Source organism: Eubalaena glacialis, chromosome 13 (assembly GCF_028564815.1).
Source record: "Eubalaena glacialis isolate mEubGla1 chromosome 13, mEubGla1.1.hap2.+ XY, whole genome shotgun sequence".
NCBI lineage: Eukaryota > Metazoa > Chordata > Mammalia > Artiodactyla > Balaenidae > Eubalaena > Eubalaena glacialis.
Window position 1 is genome coordinate 88,204,597 of NC_083728.1, and position 17,213 is coordinate 88,221,809.

At 55.0% G+C, this 17,213-nt stretch overlaps 3 protein-coding genes across 6 annotated transcripts; 1 reads left to right on the forward strand and 2 right to left on the reverse strand.

Annotated features, from left to right (window-relative positions):
• Position 1: 1 nt before the first annotated feature.
• On the reverse strand, positions 2 to 4,269 carry CNPY4 (canopy FGF signaling regulator 4). Its single transcript, XM_061208676.1, has 6 exons — positions 4,058 to 4,269; positions 2,033 to 2,159; positions 1,838 to 1,934; positions 1,477 to 1,599; positions 855 to 972; positions 2 to 762 (listed from the first exon to the last, which is right to left on the reverse strand). The coding sequence occupies exons 1-6, from the start codon at positions 4,158 to 4,160 to the stop codon at positions 635 to 637; spliced, it is 696 nt and encodes a 231-aa protein (XP_061064659.1). The 5' UTR covers positions 4,161 to 4,269; the 3' UTR covers positions 2 to 634.
• Positions 4,270 to 4,549: 280 nt separating this feature from the next.
• On the forward strand, positions 4,550 to 13,146 carry TAF6 (TATA-box binding protein associated factor 6). Of its 4 annotated transcripts, none has more exons than XM_061207802.1 (15): positions 4,550 to 4,597; positions 8,290 to 8,505; positions 8,598 to 8,684; positions 8,811 to 8,964; positions 9,175 to 9,231; positions 9,316 to 9,435; positions 9,664 to 9,809; positions 9,909 to 9,986; positions 10,099 to 10,200; positions 10,307 to 10,489; positions 10,868 to 10,942; positions 11,073 to 11,198; positions 11,749 to 11,922; positions 12,223 to 12,420; positions 12,563 to 13,146. In XM_061207802.1, exons 2-15 carry the CDS (start codon positions 8,350 to 8,352, stop codon positions 12,941 to 12,943), a joined length of 2,037 nt encoding a protein of 678 aa, XP_061063785.1. In that variant the 5' UTR covers positions 4,550 to 4,597; positions 8,290 to 8,349; the 3' UTR covers positions 12,944 to 13,146. The 4 variants fall into 4 exon arrangements, with proteins under 4 accessions (XP_061063785.1, XP_061063786.1, XP_061063783.1 ...); XM_061207803.1 differs by lacking the exon at positions 4,550 to 4,597 and adding an exon at positions 4,607 to 4,703; XM_061207800.1 differs by lacking the exon at positions 4,550 to 4,597 and adding an exon at positions 4,716 to 5,040.
• AP4M1 (adaptor related protein complex 4 subunit mu 1) lies at positions 13,112 to 17,159 on the reverse strand. Its single transcript, XM_061207804.1, has 15 exons — positions 16,948 to 17,159; positions 16,758 to 16,846; positions 16,274 to 16,380; positions 16,099 to 16,195; positions 15,858 to 15,968; positions 15,689 to 15,769; positions 15,413 to 15,475; positions 15,248 to 15,314; positions 15,091 to 15,144; positions 14,854 to 14,960; positions 14,658 to 14,752; positions 14,264 to 14,308; positions 13,982 to 14,032; positions 13,735 to 13,846; positions 13,112 to 13,563 (listed from the first exon to the last, which is right to left on the reverse strand). The coding sequence occupies exons 1-15, from the start codon at positions 17,003 to 17,005 to the stop codon at positions 13,339 to 13,341; spliced, it is 1,362 nt and encodes a 453-aa protein (XP_061063787.1). The 5' UTR covers positions 17,006 to 17,159; the 3' UTR covers positions 13,112 to 13,338.
• Positions 17,160 to 17,213: the final 54 nt, after the last annotated feature.

The window sequence follows — 17,213 nt, forward strand, 5'->3', positions numbered from 1 at the left end:
ATATTTTTTAAAAAGTTTACTAGCGTTATAGAAAATTTGGCACCTTTGATATTACGTGGTGGCCCCGCAGTGAAATTAATATGAAGTAGACCAAGTGTCTACCCCACCTAACTTATCAATATTACCCCGTCCCCATCCAGTGTCCCCTTCCCGTTCGCAGATTGTTGGCATGTAGCCTCCTAGACGCCAGCAGCGTGTATAGGTCGTAGAGAATGTCCATTCTGCTTCTTTGTTATAAGAGTCTAAAAACAGACCCTCGAGGGGCAAAGTGACTTTGCCAAGATCCACTGCTAATAAGCCATGTTGACCTCTGGGTCCGGTGGGGAGTAGCGGACATATTTAAATATCTCAATACTGTCACCACACACACCTGACAAGGGGATAAATGGCAGGTAGAGGACTCATCTGTCGGCGCCAGCCTTCCACCTACTGCTCCCACCTTTCTCCCCATAGCTATGCCATGCTGCACCACCAGGATCCTGCCTGAGACTACACGGGAGAGAAGAGCTACAAGCTCTAGGGTGGGGTCACTCACACATACACACACTCTGAAAGCTGTGGGGCAGGGAGCGCTCAGACTTCAGAGGGTTCGTCTCCAAGACCCCTGTCCCTCCTGGGGGCTCAGAGGCAAAGGTCAGAGTTCCTCTGGGTCATGCTTGGGGTGGCCTGGTGTGTCAGTCACCTCCTCCTCCTCCTCCTCTTCCGTCTTCTCTTGCCCATCTGTGAGCTTCTCCTTTCCAGTCCAAGTTTCCTGTAGACATGCTAGGTTGGGTGATAGAAAACAATTTAGATATTGGTCCTGGGGAGAGGGAAGGTTGTGGCCTGGCAAGAAAGGGGCCAGCCCCCAGGCTTACCAGTTTCAGTAGCTCGGAGCACATGACCTTCACAGAGAAAATGCTGTAGGGGCTGCTCCTGATGGTGGAAATACCAGTCTCCCACGACGTCTTCAAACTCCTCCAGCATCGTCTCACACTGGTCAGGTGGAAAGGTCAGAAGGGTATCTGCTCTGCTGGCCTCTGCAGACCCTCCTCTCTGCTCTTCACTCCCTGTCTCCCCACCCCACTTCGGAAAGGCAGGGAACCAGGAGGTTAAACTTGGCTCATTAGATGTATGATCCTCATTCATTCAACAGACATTTACCAGCACCTACTCTGCCAAGTAAGTTATTATACTCCGAGTCTCAGTTCCTTGCCTGTAAAATGGGAAGTGGTAATAGTACCTACCACATCAGGTTGTTGTGAGGGTAAAATGAGGCAGCAGCTGGAAAGTATGTGGCCCCAAATCGGGCACACAGTAGGTGCTCAGTAAGTGGCAGTATATATCATTAGTCTCCATTATTACTTCTTGATATGCTCCTGGGCCCACTTCAGTCAATGGCAGAGTCCCTGCTCTGCTCAAAGATGGACCTCCTTAGGATCTAGCTCCCCTCTCAGGTTCCCTTCTCACCTCCCTGGGCAGTGCAGTATCCTATCCTACCTGCTTCTTGAGGAACGTGACCTCCACGCTGGGCTCATCCCACAGCTCCAAAGGGATCCCCAGATCCACCTTCACCCCCTTCTGCACCAGGCCTTTCAGCGTTGCCATGGTCTGACTCTGCCCCTGAGAGATGGGAATTTGAGATCAGCCCAGGCCACTGCCCTGCCTCCTCCCCTTTTTGCCATATCAGCTTTGTCAACTACTGGAGACCCCGGTGAGTTCCACAGAGATGAGATGAGGGAGTCTACGATGGGGAGGGGACACTCCAGAGCTGGGGGGAGCTGGGCAGACACCGTGAGGACCTCGGGGTACAGGTTGTAGTTTCTGAGAGATGGGATCCTGCCCTGGAGAAGAGTCTGACCTTGGCATATCTCAGTGAGCCCTCACGCTCGGCATGAACACTGTAGTCCAGGATCCGCTCACATAAATTCTCCAAGGCCTCTTCCAGCCTTGTCTCTCTGTGGGAAGAGGGGACACAAAGACTCCCTGGATGCTGTGGGCGCTCCCAGGGCCCCTTCAGGGATTGGAAGGTGGAAGAACACCAAGAAGAACTCACGAAACACTGTAAGGGATGTGTCTCTTCCTCTTGCCTGTGTCCAGCACCTGCCCCAGCTCCAGCACCTCTCGAGATCGGCCAGTGCGACTCAGCTCTTCCTGTAGCTCCAGGCTCAGCAGTTTACATACTAGATGTCCAAGGGGACGTGAAAGACAAACAAACATACCAGCAACTCATTCGGCAGATAAGCAAAGGCAGCAGAGCACAATGGTTATGGGTGCAGGCTCTGGAGCCAGCCTGGCAAGGCTGGAATCCTGACTCAGCCACTTAGTAGCTGGGTGACAATCCTGCTGTGCCTTGGTTTCTTTACCTCTAAAATGAAGATAATAATAGTACCTCCCTCACAGGGGTGTGGTGAGGATTAAATCAATCAATCTATGTAAAGCCCCAAGAATAGTGCCTGGCACGTGGTGAACACTGCCTAAGTGTTTGCTGTTTTCTGCAGTTATTTATTGAGCTCCTTCTGGATGCACAATAGCAATACAGAGAGCAATAAGACCCATGATCTATCCACAGGACATTGCCAATGTCTCTGGGGATAGATAAAAAGATGATGACAATATTGTGTAATGGACTCTACCAAGAGACTTAATCTCACTAGGAAATGCAAAATTCATTCAATGGTCATTCATGGACTTCCTACTAGCCTACGATTTCCTCAAGGATGAGCATTGTGTCTCTTCCACCACTGTCTTCCCAGCACCAGTGGGTCCCAAGAAAAGGACAGGCCTATACAGAAGTGCCAAGCAAACTAAACACAGGGGCAAGGAGCCAAAGTGTCCCAAATGTGCCTATGGCACTATGCTAAGGATACACAGGGAGACACAGGTACTCTCCTTCCCTCCAGTGCAGTGGGAGGTGACAGATAAGGAAGGAGGCTTCCAAAGGAGGTGACATTTAAACTGGGTCTTGAAGAACCAAATACAGAAGGGCAAGGATCATTCCAGGAAAAGGAAAAAAACAATGTGCAAAGGCAGAGAGGTGTGAGAGGATGAGGCAGCCTCAGTGACCGCTGAGAAGTTCAATATGGCTGAAGCATGGGCACTCTGGGGATGGGAGGTGGGGTATGGAAATGTAAGAAAGATGGAGGCCAGACCACAAACACTTGGATGCTATGCCAAAAACGTTGGCTGTAGTCTAGTCACAGCAGGAGGCCTGAAGAGGTTTTAAAGCAAGGACGTACACAATTGAGTCTGTGTTTAGAAAAACTGACAGGTGTAGGGGGTTAAGAGTAGGGACACAAATGAAAGGAGAGGAGAGATGAGGACCAAGTCAGGAGGAACATTGCTACTGAAATGCAGCATGGACTGAGGCGAAGGGGAAAAGAATCCAGGAAGAAATTAAAGCCAGGGAGGCAACAAACCAGGGAACCAGGGCACTCTGAAGTGCCCCCTCCCAGCTGGGCCCCATAGGTGATACAGCCACAGAAGATGCTGCTCACTGTAAAACCCATACAGTGCACACCCTCTGCAAAACCTCACAATTATGGGGAACCTCTCCCAGTTGTGTGGCCTCCTCTTTCTTTTATGAGCTTCAAAGGCTGACATACTCACTCCCAAACCCCCTCAGGAGGGCGTGGGGCCTATAATTTGGGAGCGTCTCCGCCGGGGTGGAGCAGAGGATGTCCACAGGTAATGAGCCTGACACCTCACTCCTGCAGGCTCTTCAGATTTAGGGCTGGTGGCATGGAGGAGACACACACACTCACACACACGATGCTCAGTAAAGTGGTCGGTCCTGGGCCGATAGTCTCTGCACTACAATTCCCACAAACCATTGGGGGGCCCAAACCAGCAAGAAAAAGCGGGCTCCCTCTGGATGTCTCATGGGAATTGTAGTGCCATAGTTTTGGGGTAGCGCTATGTGTTCCCTCCGTTGACCCCATTCGAATTCCACCAGGCTCCATCAGAACCTCCCTCAGGTCCTGAAGGAGATCAGGTGACCCACCCATCACGGTCCATTTGGTCTGGCCCAGACTGGAGGTGGGGCAGAGGGATGCGAATAGGGGCTACTCCCTTTAGATACCTTCGCATTTGCTGGGCAAGCGTTCTGTGTTATCGTCCTCCTCCTTCGGCGTCCCAGACACAGTCAAAATGAAAAGCAACATTCCCAACCGCACGGGTCCCATGATCAAGTGCCGTCCACAGCCAACCACCTCCTGCCTTCAAACCAACTTCGGGCAGGCAGCGGGCCCTTTAAATCCCAAGGCTGTCGGCTGCAACTTTAATCCAGCCTGGCATGGGAAGCGCAAGCGCAGTGCCGGCTCGAAGAGGGCGGGGCTTCGCTGCGGGGCGGGCTTCCCCGCCTGGTTTTGTGGCGCCTCCCAAAGGTCCTGGCTGCCGGATAGTGAAGGAATAAACTGAAGTAATTACAGCAAGAGGGTGTGCTCCTTACACGTAGGCACAGAGACAGCATTTTTATATAATTTCAGGCCGTGAGCCTAGGGGGCTTATTCCGGCTCGTGGAAGGGGCAGTGACCTGCTCTCGGTCTCTGCCAGGACCTGTTCCTGGAGGGGGCGGGGCCAACATGGCGCCGAGCGCCGGTTGAGCGGCGCTTTGGCGGCGGTGAGAGGCTTTTCCTGCGCTGGGCGCTCGACTGGCGGGGGCGGGTCTGAGTGGTACCCGGGACTAGACCCTTTGAAGGGCCCGTGTGGGGTCCCGGAGGAGGACGGTTGGTTGTGTGTCCGTGCGCGTGGGGACTGTGCGTGTGCATTGGAGGGATGTTGGGGGGATGAGGTGGGCTCTCTACGCCTTCTTTCTCGCTGTACCCATTACCTGGGGATCTTAGACCTGCTTCCCTGCTGGGGAAACTGCGACACGGATCTAGGTCAAGTTAATCTTCTGGGAAGCCTTCCTGCCGACTCCACTGATCTGAGGTTTCCTGAGGCCGTGACGTGTTATTTGAGCCTTTACTGGCAGAGGGTACCGCGGGGTATTGAAGGATTAGTAGGAGTTCGCCAGGGAACTGGGACATGACCGCCTCCTGTATACCCGGCTCCAGGCACAGAGTATGTTGAATAAATGTGTTCTCTGCAGATAAGGCTTATAAAAGCGGGGGAGGAGACCTGGGATGGTTTGAGAAGAACTAACTTGTATTTCGCCCCCATCTTCCCACCCCTCCATCAGGCCCACACCCCCCCTCCACGTACACCTCGCAGTCAGTCCAAAACACTTCTGACATTAGTCTTCCTAATGCCAGCTTGAAGCGAGCCACTTTCCTTTCGGACACAAAGTAGATTCCAAGCTTGGGCCTATATCTTGTTCATTTGAGAACAGTGGTACTGAGGGTTTAGTGAGCACCTAATTCCTAAGCCTTACAGTTCATTCATTTATTCAACAGATATTTATTGAGTATCTAGTGTGTCTCAGGCACCAGTCCGGGGTCTCAGAATACATCAGTGAACGTAACAAAGATCTCTGTCCACACAGTGCGGGAAGGGGAGATGTGGTGGTGATAAACAATAAGAATACAATATGTGTCAACAGATGTTAAATTCCCTGGGAATTTTTTTTAAAAAGCAGAGTGGGGGTGGGGTGCAGTATTAAACAGGGTGATGGGAATAGGCAGCCAGGGAACATCTGGGGAAGAGCATTCCAGGCAGAGGGAATAGAGCAAAGGTTTGAACAGCAAGGAGGACAGTGGGGCTGCATCAACGTGGAAGAAGGAAGGAAAGGAAGTCAGAGATGTGATGGGGAGAGAGTAAATCACGAAGGAGCTTGTAGACCATAATAAGGATTTCGAATTTACTCTGTGGCACATTGGGAGCCAGTACAGGGTTTTGAGCAGAGAAATGACCCAATGTGGTTTATTTTTTGACAGAATCACTCTGGTTGCTATGTTGGGAATAGATGTAGGGAGCAAGGATGGAAGCAGGAAGACCTTATCAGGAGGCTATTGAAGTTCCCCAGGGGCTAGATGCTGGGGAGCTGGCCACACAGTGGGAGTGGCGGATCAGGTTGGATCACCTGGTGAATTTGCTGTGAGGGCTCACATAATGAATGAGCGCCTGGATGAATGGCGTTGCTATGAAGATGAGAAAAGCCGAGGCTGGAGCTGGTGGGGTGGGGGTCATCAGGAGTTCAGTTTAGAAGCAATTCTAAGTAGCCAGTTTGATATACGAGTCTGGAGTTAGGAAGAAAGCTCTGGGCTGGGGATATAAATTTGCCATCATCAGCCTATAAGCGATACTGAAAGCTGTGAGAATGGTCACCAAGGGAATAAGTATAGCTCATAGCTGTACAAGGACCAAGCCCAGGGCACTGCAACATCAAGCAGACGAGGAGAAGAGGAAGAACCAGCAGAGGAAACGTAGAGAAAGTGGCCAGTGAAGGAGGAGGAAAACCAAGAGAAGGTGGGGTAGCAGTGGTGTCAAGACAGTGTCTCCACAAAGTAGTAGGCAACTATGCCCTGTGCTGCTGAGAGGTCGAGGAAGATGGGGAAGGAGATGGGACTTTGGATTTGACAACGTAGAGTCACAATGACCTTGATGAGTGGCTTCAGGCACCTGATGGAGTCAAAAGCCTGACTAGAGTAGGTTCAAGAGGAATTAGAGATAAGACAGCTCTTTCAGGGAGTTTTGTTGCAAAGAGGAGCCAAAAAAACCCCAGAGTATCGCTAGTAGAGAAAGTGGGATGAAGAAAAGATGTTTTTTTTTTTAAATTATTTATTTATTTATTTATTTATTTTTGGCTGCGTTGGGTCTCCATTGCGGTGCGCGGGCTTCTCATTGTGGTGGCTTCTCTTGTTGCGGAGCACGGGCTCTAGGCGTGCGGGCTTCAGTACTTGTGGCACACGGGCTCAGTAGTTGTGGCACGCGTGCTCAGTAGTTGTGGCTCGCGGGCTCTAGAGCGCAGGCTCAGTAGTTGAGACGCATGGGCTTAGTTGCTCTGCGGCCTGTGGGATCTTCCCGGACCAGGGCTCGAACCCGTGTCCCCTGCGTTGGCAGGCAGATTCTTAACAGTGCCACCAGGGAAGTCCAAGATTTTTAAAAAATTTTTAATTGCGAAATACGCATAACATAAAACATACCATCTTAACCATTTTTAAGTGTACACGTTAGGGGCATTAAGTACATTCACACCCATCACCACCATCCATCTCCAGAATGCTTTTCATGTTGTAAAACAGAAACTGTACCTATTAAACAGTAACTCCCCCTTCTCCCCTTCCCAGCTTCTGGCACCCACCACTCTGCTTTCTGTCTCTATGAATTTGACTACTCGAAGAACCTCATATAATTGGAACCATACAGTATTTATCCTTTTGTGACTGGCTTATTTCACTTAGCACAATGTTCTCAAGGTTTATTTGTGTTGTGGCGTGTGTCAGAATTTCCTTCCTTTTTAAGGCTGAAAAATATTTCATGGTATGGGTGGACCATTGTTTTGTTTTTTGAAGATGGGAGAAATAACTGCATTTTGTAGGGCTAATGGGAGTGATCTGGTAGGTCGAGGAATTGGCGGGGAATGCTGGAGGGATGCTTGAGTTGGGGAGGGGCATGACCAGAATCTCTACAGTGACAGGGAAGGCAGAGCATGTGGGCACCGGTGCTGCTCAGTGGGTGGACCTGGTGGTGGGAGCCTGGGGAGGTCTCTTCTGATGGCCAAAAATCAGGGAGGAGAAGAGGTGTCAGATGAGACAGAGGGAACCTGGGTGCACTGAAATGTAGGACCATCAGGCAGCATTAAGGGCCCGTTTGAAGTTCGTGGCCATGAAAAAAGTGCACATTGGTCAGGATGGTTGTGCATTTTCTCATCACGTTCAGTTGTAAGGGCACACAGGCTCAGACGGAGAGTTGTTTTTAACCAATGTTGTATTTTTGTCAAGTGTGAATAATGATGCATGACGGAGCAAGACACATGAAAGCAGGCACATTAACAACCTTAGGGAAAAAAGATGCTTTCCACATTTTACAGAGAAGAAACCCAAAGCTGGGAGAATTTAAGTAGCTTGCCCAGGTAACATAGCTAGGTAGTGCTGGGCCTGGGATTTAAACTGAGAGCTGAGATCATTCCACTATACCTCACTTGTACTGTGCCTGGCATAGAATCAGCTCGATAAATTGTGTCGAATTGGGTCCAAGTGCTACCTCCTCCTGTTCAGCCCGTGCTGCTCACGTGGGGATGGGCAAAGGGCGCCCCCCGAGGCCCTTCCCTCCTCACTTCTCCACTGTCCTCCCTTTGTTGTGGCCCCTCCTGAACGGACAGCCCCTCTTCTTGGGATGTCACTCTCACGTTTCCTCTCACCCCCCTGCCAGGGTCTCCATCTCTCCGCCCTGGGGCATCTTCCTTCGGGGGAGGGGAGGAGGGGCTCCAGAATGGCTGAGGAGAAGAAGCTGAAGCTGAGCAACACAGTGCTGCCCTCGGAGTCCATGAAGGTGGTGGCCGAGTCCATGGGCATCGCTCAGATTCAGGAGGAGACCTGCCAGCTGCTGACAGATGAGGTCAGCTACCGCATCAAGGAGATTGCACAGGTACCCTGGGCTCACTGCACTGTATGGAGGATGCTGCCCAGGCCGCCTTCCTCCCCAGGGTCTCGGGCTGACGTCTGTCCTCCCACCCCTAGGATGCCTTGAAGTTCATGCACATGGGGAAGCGGCAGAAGCTCACCACCAGTGACATTGACTACGCACTGAAGCTAAAGAACGTCGAGGTGATGGGAATGCACAGGACTGAGGGGGCAGGGTACTGAGACCTCCCAGATGGTACATTTGCCTCAGCCAGACCTGCCTGCTTGGGCTCCCTTCTCATCCCAGCGTCTCTCTCCGTCCTGTTGTAGCCACTGTATGGCTTCCACGCTCAGGAGTTCATTCCTTTCCGTTTCGCCTCTGGTGGCGGCCGGGAGCTTTACTTCTACGAGGAGAAGGAGGTTGATCTGAGCGACATCATCAATACCCCTCTGCCCCGGGTGCCCCTGGATGTCTGCCTCAAAGGTTGGGGAAGGGGAGGGGAGAGCAGGGGATGGGGAGGAGGGGAAGGGGGGAAGGAGCAATGCGTATGGGCGTGAGGAAGCACACGGTGAAGGAGCCCTCAGTGTGAGATCCCTGCTGAGGAACAGGAAGGAAAGCACGCATCCCTTAGTGTGGAGGGACTTCCTGATGTCTGCGCTCAGCAGTTCACCTTGACACCTTCCTTCCTTGCAGCTCACTGGCTGAGCATTGAAGGCTGCCAGCCAGCTATTCCAGAGAACCCACCCCCAGGTAACCTCCGTGCCCAGCGTCCAGCACCCACCCCTCTCCCTCCTCCTCCCTTTACATCCCCTGCCTTGACTGCTTTCCCACCAGCTCCCAAAGAGCAGCAGAAGGCTGAGGCCACGGAGCCCCTGAAGTCAGCGAAGCCGGGCCAGGAGGAAGACGGCCCCTTGAAAGGCAAAGGTCAGGGGGCCGCTCCAGCTGACGGCAAAGGTCAGTACTACTGGGCCAGGCCTCTTGCCCCAAGGCCAGATGGTCATTTGTGAAGTGGGTGAGGTCAGGGCAGAGGGCGAGACCTCAGGCCAGGAGCCCCAGAGAGGACCAAGAAGCCCAAGGGAAGCCGGGTCTCCCTGGCTGGGGGAGGTGAGGGTTGAGGTTTGTCTGGTGCTGAGGCCTCCTCTGGAGCTTTCTTTTCTAAACCTGTCTTCCCACTTCACACAGGGAAAGAGAAGAAGGCGCCACCCCTGCTGGAGGGGGCCCCTCTGCGGCTGAAGCCCCGAAGCATCCACGAGCTGTCTGTGGAGCAACAGCTGTACTACAAGGAGATCACAGAAGCCTGTGTGGGCTCGTGTGAGGCCAAGCGAGCGGTGAGGCCCCGCCCCCTGTCCTGGCTTTACCCCTCGGAGGCCCCCCGCCCCGCCCCCCCCAGTGTCGGCCCCTCTTCACTCGCTCCCCTCCCCCCACAGGAGGCTCTGCAGAGCATCGCCACGGATCCGGGGCTCTACCAGATGCTGCCGCGCTTCAGCACCTTCATCTCAGAGGGGGTGAGAGGACGCGGGAGCGGGGGACCTAGGACGAGGTTCCGGGGTGAGGAGGAGGGAGAGGAAGCTCACCGGAAGGGTCCCGCTGCCCCATCGCTTCTCTCCCCCCAACCAGGTGCGCGTGAACGTGGTGCAGAACAACCTGGCCCTGCTCATCTACCTGATGCGCATGGTGAAGGCGCTGATGGACAACCCTACTCTGTATCTAGAGAAATACGTGAGTGGACCTGCCCGCCCACCTCTCATCCCAGGCTCTGGGGACCCTGCCGCCACCCACAGGAGACCACTTGTCAGAATCAGCTGACTCGAGGCTTCTCTCTTAGGTGCACGAGTTGATCCCTGCTGTGATGACCTGCATCGTGAGCAGACAGCTGTGCCTGCGGCCAGACGTGGACAATCACTGGGCACTCCGGGACTTTGCCGCCCGCCTGGTGGCCCAGATCTGCAAGCACTTCAGCACGACCACGAACAACATCCAGTCCCGCATCACCAAGACCTTCACCAAGGTGAGCCGCTGCCCATCACTACCCGGGGTTGTCACCGGAACAATGAGAGCTTCACTCAAACCAGTGTGGTCGCAGGAAGTGATGCTGAAAACCAGGGGCAAGAGGGCGGGAGGTGGGGACTGGGACTTGAGCTGCATCTGTAGTGCCTTTTTTTTTTTTTTCCTAATTGTGTGATTCCATTTACTTAAAGTTCAAAAACCAGAAAAACTAATCTCTGGTGGTAGAGGTCAGAATATCGGCTACTTTGGGGAGGAGAGGGTGGCTGGGAAGGAGCTGTCATAATGGTTTACAAGGAAAATGTGTGTATGAGAGACTTTGGTCCTTAGTAGTTAGCTTTTCACACCCCTTTGTTTGGGTTTATTTTCCATCCCCTTACAGAGCTGGGTGGACGAGAAGACCCCGTGGACAACGCGCTACGGGTCCATCGCAGGCCTGGCAGAGCTGGGACACGACGTTAGGCCCCAGCGCGGGGAGCCCCGGGGGAGGGGGGGGAATCGTGAGGTCAGAGTGGGCAACGGCCCCCTGACCCGGGAGACCCTGTGGTGACCCCAGGGCCCCGGCTTCTCCCCTTCTCTTCCAACAGGTGATTAAGACTCTGATTCTGCCACGGCTACAGCAGGAGGGGGAGCGGATCCGTGGGGTCCTGGATGGCCCAGTGCTGAGCAACATCGACCGCATCGGGGCTGACCACGTGCAGAGCCTCCTCCTGGTGACGAAGCCCCACCCCCGCCCTCCCCCACTTCTTCCCGCGGATCCCTCTCTCCTCCCGCCACCACACACACACAAGGACAATGTTTAGCAAACATACAGCATCTTCCATTCATTTACCCCATCTTCGCCTCTTACGTTCAGGGCACACCTCAGAGTCCCATGGTGTTTCACAGCTGGAAAAACTGAGGCACTAAGGGGTTAAGTAAGAAATAAGAGTCTTAACTCTCAGCCTGTGACTTCAAGCCTGCACTGCCCCTGATGCTTCTGCATCACTCTGACCCATTCTGTGCAAGGCACATGCCCTGTGGACCGGCTGGCCCTTAGATATCACCAGCGTAATTACTCAGCAAGTTCTCCACTCCTACCAGCTGGTACCCAAGTTCTCTATGAAGAAAAACCACAGCATTCCTTACACACTGATAACCCAGCACAGCCTGGCTTCCAGCAGTAACACACTGAAATAATGGGTGACCTCCTTTCTCACCCCTTCCCCCATCACGATTCTCAGTCACTGCCCTCCCTCTACCTGGCTGCTTTTCTCTCTGCAGAAACACTGTGCCCCTGTTCTGGCAAAGCTGCGCCCACCGCCTGACAATCAGGATGCCTATCGGGCAGAATTTGGGTCCCTCGGGCCCCTCCTCTGCTCCCACGTTGTCAAGGCCCGGGCCCAGGCTGCTCTGCAGGCTCAGCAGGTCAACAGGACCACTCTGACCATCACTCAGGTCAGTACAGGGTCCGGGAAGGACAGGTGAGCAAGTGGTACGGTGAAATCAAGAAAAACACGGCGGTGGTTCCCATCCGGGCGGGATGCACAGACAGACACCACGTACTCGGGCACACACACTGACTTTTGTAAAACGCAGGGCCCCCTGAGTCAGCCGTCTTTGGGGGTGTCTAGGCCCCCCTTTGTGATGATGCCCCAAACCCAGTGAGACCCACTGAGGAGCAAGAGGAGCCCTTCTTTCCATAGTTGGTAGTTTTCGTAGATGGTGACATTTTCTTCCTGCTGCTTCTTCCTACAGCCCCGGCCCACGCTGACCCTCTCACAGGCCCCCCAGCCTGGCCCTCGGACCCCTGGCTTGCTGAAGGTCCCTGGCTCCATCGCGCTGCCTGTCCAGACACTGGTGTCTGCTCGAGCTGCTGCCCCGCCTCAGCCTTCCCCTCCCCCAACCAAGTTCATCGTCATGTCATCATCCTCCAGCGCCTCATCCACCCAACAGGTATGTGCAGCCGTGTGGGACCAGGGATGGTGGGGACTGTGTCACCACGTCACTGATTATTTGGTTGGAGCAAGGGAAGTACCCCCAGCCTTGGGTGTGGGGAGAGTGCAAGGCAAGCGGCACTGCCTTTCTTCCCGCCCAGGTCCTGTCCCTCAGCACCTCGGCCCCTGGCTCAGGCTCTACCACTACCTCTCCTGTCACCACCACCGTCCCCAGCGTGCAGCCCATCGTCAAGCTGGTCTCCACCGCCACAAGCGCGCCCCCCAGCACTGCCCCCTCTGGTCCCGGCAGTGTCCAGAAGTACATCGTGGTCTCTCTTCCCCCCACAGGGGAGGGCAAAGGAGGCCCCACCTCCCATCCTTCTCCAGCCCCTCCCCCGACCTCAGCCCCCTCCCCGCTTGGGGTCAGTGCCCTATGTGGGGGGAAACCGGAAACTGGGGAGAGCCCCCCTCCCGCTCCAGGGACTCCGAAGGCTAATGGCTCACAGCCCCCCGGATCTGGCTCTCCTCCGCCTGCGCCTTGATGCTGTCACACGTCTGCTGACCTTCTCTCCCCTGTATTCTCTCTCTCTCCCCCTCTCTCTCACACACACACACACACGCACACACGCACACACGCACACACGCTGGGTGGAAGGAAATAGTAGTCAGCTTCCCCCACGTGACTTTCTCTTTCAGTATTGTACAGTCAGTTCCTCAGAATAAAAGCTTGATTTTTAAATTGTGATCCACCTCAGTCCTTCCTGGGTCAGATCGCACGGATGGGCGGTCGAACCCGTGGAGCCCCCCTACTCTCTAGGAGTCAGGACTCTTCCAGCCAGAGCCACAGCCACAGGCCAGGATGCTGGGAGAGGAAACATCGTCCTTCTCCTGATGCACAGATCAACTCCTTTGCCACCTGTGTCGTCGTTTGGGAGCCTCAGATCCGAATGACGTAGGCGTCGCTGTGGCTTAGGTGTCGCACCCACTTGTGGGGATTGGCGTTGCCGCATGGTCTGAACGCCAGCCTGAGGAAGCGAACCTGGAGGCCAGAGCATGTATGCCGGGGAAGTTCAAACGAGAGGCTGGCGGGGCCCAGCCCCAGAGGAGGAGCCGAGGTGGAGGGGCCTTGGCCGGGAGGCCCGGGGAGGCCCGGAACGTCCATCTGTAAGGGGCAGAGGCAGGAGGAGGGTGCTGAAGGCCTCAACAGGAAGGAGGGCAGGGGAGCCAAGGGGCCAGGAAGCTGACTGCACTGACCGACCGCATTAGGAGGCTATGGGTCAGGGCTGAAAGTGGAGGTGGGAGGAGAGGGCCTTCGAGACTCAGCGGCTGATACCTGGAAAAGGCCTGAGAGCTGAGAGCCTCCCTGCACCCGAGGCAGGTCCCAGCGAAGGGCTCCCTCCCCCAGCTCTGCCTTCTGTTCTGGGCTGCTCAGCTCCTGAGACAGGCTGGAGTCGGGAGAGGAGAGGTGCTGGGGTTAGCCCCTGCCATCCCACAGCTCCCACTCTCCTCCCCCAGTGCCGTCCTGTTGTCCGGAGAAGCTGGTCAACCCACCCGCGGGCCCACGGTGCGCACACGCTCACCTGACCACCCCCCGTGGCAGGGGAAGGTGCAGCCTGACGTTGAGAGCCTGGCTGCAAGGAAAAAAGGAACAGAGTCACAGCCCCAGGAGGTCGTGACGTGTCCCCTCTTCATTAATGTCACGACTGGAGTTCTGCACAAGTGCCACCCCACCCCTTTCCCAAACTCTAGAGCCTCTAAACGATTCTGAGGCTGGTGGCCGCACCTGAAGGTGGAAACAGCAGGTACCTTGGCCTTGTGTCCTACCCTACGTAGCTGGACTAGGCTTGGCTACCCCCACTTACCTCTTTGGGGGCAGGTCACATCGTAACTTCAGATAAACCTGGAGCCTGGGTGGGAGAGTACAACACCGTTACTCAGGCCCTATCCTACCGGCATCTCACCATCCCTCACACAGGGCCCCCACGTGTGGCTGTGTGGATTTTGCCCCAAGGAGGAGAGAGAAGGGCTGAAATCCACCCAACTCCATGAGCCATTACATTCACGGAGCTGGGTCCACTTGCGGGGGAGGGTGCCTTTACTAACTCGGAGCCAATATCACCACCACCACCGCTCCTTCACAGCCAGTCCGACAGGTAAACAGATACGTGTATACATGTGTGCACACACACACACGTACATGCGTACACATGTTGGCTTGGGCTCCAGAGAAGTTCTAGAACAGGGAAACGGTCTCACCTGCCTGAGCCTCGGTCCCAATGCACGGAGGGAAAGAGCCGGAAGGGGAGCGGGGAGGGGAGGTCATCTGAGAGTTGATACCTCATCACGGTCAGCTGAGACCAGAGAGGAACGGAGGTGAGTTTGGTCTCCTCACACCTGAACTGCCTCCCTTCCCCTCGGTAGGTGGAATGTGCTAGGCCAGCCCGATCCTGACCTCACCCTGAGGTGGCTGCAGGCGGAGGACTCGATGAGATTCAAACTCATCCAGATGCACCGAGCTGTGAAATGAGACCTCATCCACCCGAATTCCTGGCCCATAACCTGCAAAGAGAGAAAGACCCCTCTCCTAACCCATATTTTGGGAGGGGGTGGGGATCTGTCTCTAACTTCCCTCCATGAAACCTTTGACAGTGACCTCGACCTAGGAGAGAAAGACCCACTTTCTCCTCACCTCTCAGTTCTGACTTCCCCACACAAAACTCTTCCGTCAAGCCGATGCGCATCTCTGTCGGAGGAAAGAACAGAAGAAGAAGCTGCCAAATACCCCATACATGCCACCAAGGAGCCTGTCCCAAACCCCACCCTGGTCCAGCCTGCAGGCTGCTCACCAGAGCCGCTGGGCAAAAAGCTCTTGAGTCGGAGCTCTCCCTGCACATCCACCTTCAGCAGCGAGCCCTGAAAGTGACAGGAGGTCAATGCCCAGACGTGACCTCCCCAACACACTTCCCAAAGGCCGCCTGTCCTCAGCCGCAGGGCTGGGGGCCCAAACTTACGTTAGAGGCTATCAGGACGGACAATCTCTCGACCACATCCAGAAACACTTCATTCTTTTGGCTCTAAGGAAAGAGGGATTTGGGGACTGATCGGCCTGTGTTCGAACGTGGACAGGCAGAAAGGACAGGACAGTGGAGGCTGGAGCCCTGGGGTGGGGACACGGGTAAGGAAAGGGATCATCCATGTCTAGGGAGGTGGAAAGATATGCTGGGATCTTGGACTCTGGGGGCTGCGAGAAAAATCAGAGGATCTGAACCCATCAATCCCTCCCTCACCTGGTCAGAGCGGCTGGACAGCACCGGGCGGCTGGCTGCACTGCTGGGGGCCACTTTGCTCTGTTGTGTCTCAGCCCCAAACTGGAAATCATCCAAAGCAATCAATCCTCACGTATGACACTTCCCACTAACCCTCCTCAATCCTGGCCTCATCTGTCCCTGGACTGACCAAGCCAACGCTGCTGAGGTCAAAGAGGCTGAAGGGTTTGCTGACCACGGCCTCCGTCTGGATGAAGTTCCTCAGCATCTCCGTGGATGTGGTCTGTACATAGCCATAGTCCTATGGGCAAAGGAAGGGCAGTCTTTGGATGGTCGGGGGGGAAGGGGTGAAAATGAATGGACTCAGCCTCCCAACCATGGGATGCATCTTCAGGGAACGGGGTACAGGGAGGGACATCCTTGGGCCTCACCAGCACTTCATCCAGAAGTTCGTAGACCAGAGCCACGTTGCGGGAGATGGTCCCCTCACCCAGGGAGCCACAGTAATCACCCAGGAGCGTGGCTAGCCTGCAGAACAGGACAGAGTGTGCATACCCTCCTCCTCTCTGACCCCCACGCCCGGGTGCCCAGTCCCGCTCTCCTCACCGGGAGAGCAGCTCTAGGAGGCTGAAGGGAGAAATGTTTTCTGAAGTCGTGGCCACCAAATAGAGACCGCTGTGTCTGATGTGAATAAAATGACGGTCATCGTGGTGCTGAGGCAGAGGCAAGGGGAAAAAGCATTAGCAAGAAAGAGTTGTGGTGATTACTGGCCCATGAGACCTGGGCTGGTATCCTGATTCCTCTACTTACTAGCAGCGTGACTTGTGCCACATACGAAACCTCCCCAGGGCCCAGCTTCCTAATGTGTAAATGTAGTTAATAATAGTATCTACTCCAGAGTGACTGAGGATTGAGACGTGCGGGGAGCTGTGCCTGGTGCATTGTGAGCGCTCAATAAACTTCCATTAATATTATTTAGAGGAATGTACCCCCCAACTGGAAGCTCTCAAGGAAACAGCCCTGGGAGGAGGCGCCCCCCACCCAGACCCACCAAGCGCATCCCCTCCACCCCACCCCCGCCAGTGGTTACCATGACAACCGGAGACTCGTCTCCAGGCAGTCCCGTCAGCTTCCGGTAGAAGAGCTCGGCCACATCCCGGCCGCCGCTGTCTCCGCGGACTGACCGGGTGGAAGGACAGCTAAGGAGCTGGCAACACTGGCTGGCTCGGGGGCACTAGTCCCATCCAGCCCCTCCCCCCCTCCCCGCTGGCCAAGGATACAGTCCTTGTAGATGAGCGGGTCCCCCTTGGAGGACAGAATGAAGAACTGGGAAATCATGGCCGTTCTGGAGAGTAGACCAGGAGACAGCGAAAGTTGGGCCTGCCACGCCCTGCGGCCCCGGAACAAAAGGACGCGAGTGGGCTGGCCCTTTAAGAGCGATTCTCCTTCGACCGCGGGAAACCCGGCGCCCGCCCAAGCCTCGCCCAGCCTTTCCCTCCTGACCCCCGCGCCGCTCCCCCATCACTCAGCCCAGGTTCGCCCGCTG

What these genes read in the sequence shown, in the direction of transcription:
- AP4M1 (XM_061207804.1), bottom strand. Translation starts at nt 17,005, where the DNA reads ATGATTTCCCAGTTCTTCATTCTGTCCTCCAAGGGGGACCCGCTCATC. An exon ending in TGTGACCTGCCCCCAAAGAG is followed by an intron (nt 14,033 to 14,263) that starts GTAAGTGGGGGT and finishes TTTTCCTTGCAG; the next exon opens with CCAGGCTCTCAACGTCAGGC. An exon ending in CTGCCACGGGGGGTGGTCAG is followed by an intron (nt 13,847 to 13,981) that starts GTGAGCGTGTGC and finishes TCCCGACTCCAG; the next exon opens with CCTGTCTCAGGAGCTGAGCA.
- CNPY4 (XM_061208676.1), bottom strand. Translation starts at nt 4,160, where the DNA reads ATGGGACCCGTGCGGTTGGGAATGTTGCTTTTCATTTTGACTGTGTCT. An exon ending in GCTCACTGAGATATGCCAAG is followed by an intron (nt 1,600 to 1,837) that starts GTCAGACTCTTC and finishes CCCATCTCTCAG; the next exon opens with GGGCAGAGTCAGACCATGGC. An exon ending in GCTCCGAGCTACTGAAACTG is followed by an intron (nt 763 to 854) that starts GTAAGCCTGGGG and finishes CACCCAACCTAG; the next exon opens with CATGTCTACAGGAAACTTGG.
- TAF6 (XM_061207800.1), top strand. Translation starts at nt 5,005, where the DNA reads ATGACCGCCTCCTGTATACCCGGCTCCAGGCACAGA. An exon ending in CCTGGATGTCTGCCTCAAAG is followed by an intron (nt 8,965 to 9,174) that starts GTTGGGGAAGGG and finishes CCTTCCTTGCAG; the next exon opens with CTCACTGGCTGAGCATTGAA. An exon ending in GCACCTTCATCTCAGAGGGG is followed by an intron (nt 9,987 to 10,098) that starts GTGAGAGGACGC and finishes CCCCCCAACCAG; the next exon opens with GTGCGCGTGAACGTGGTGCA.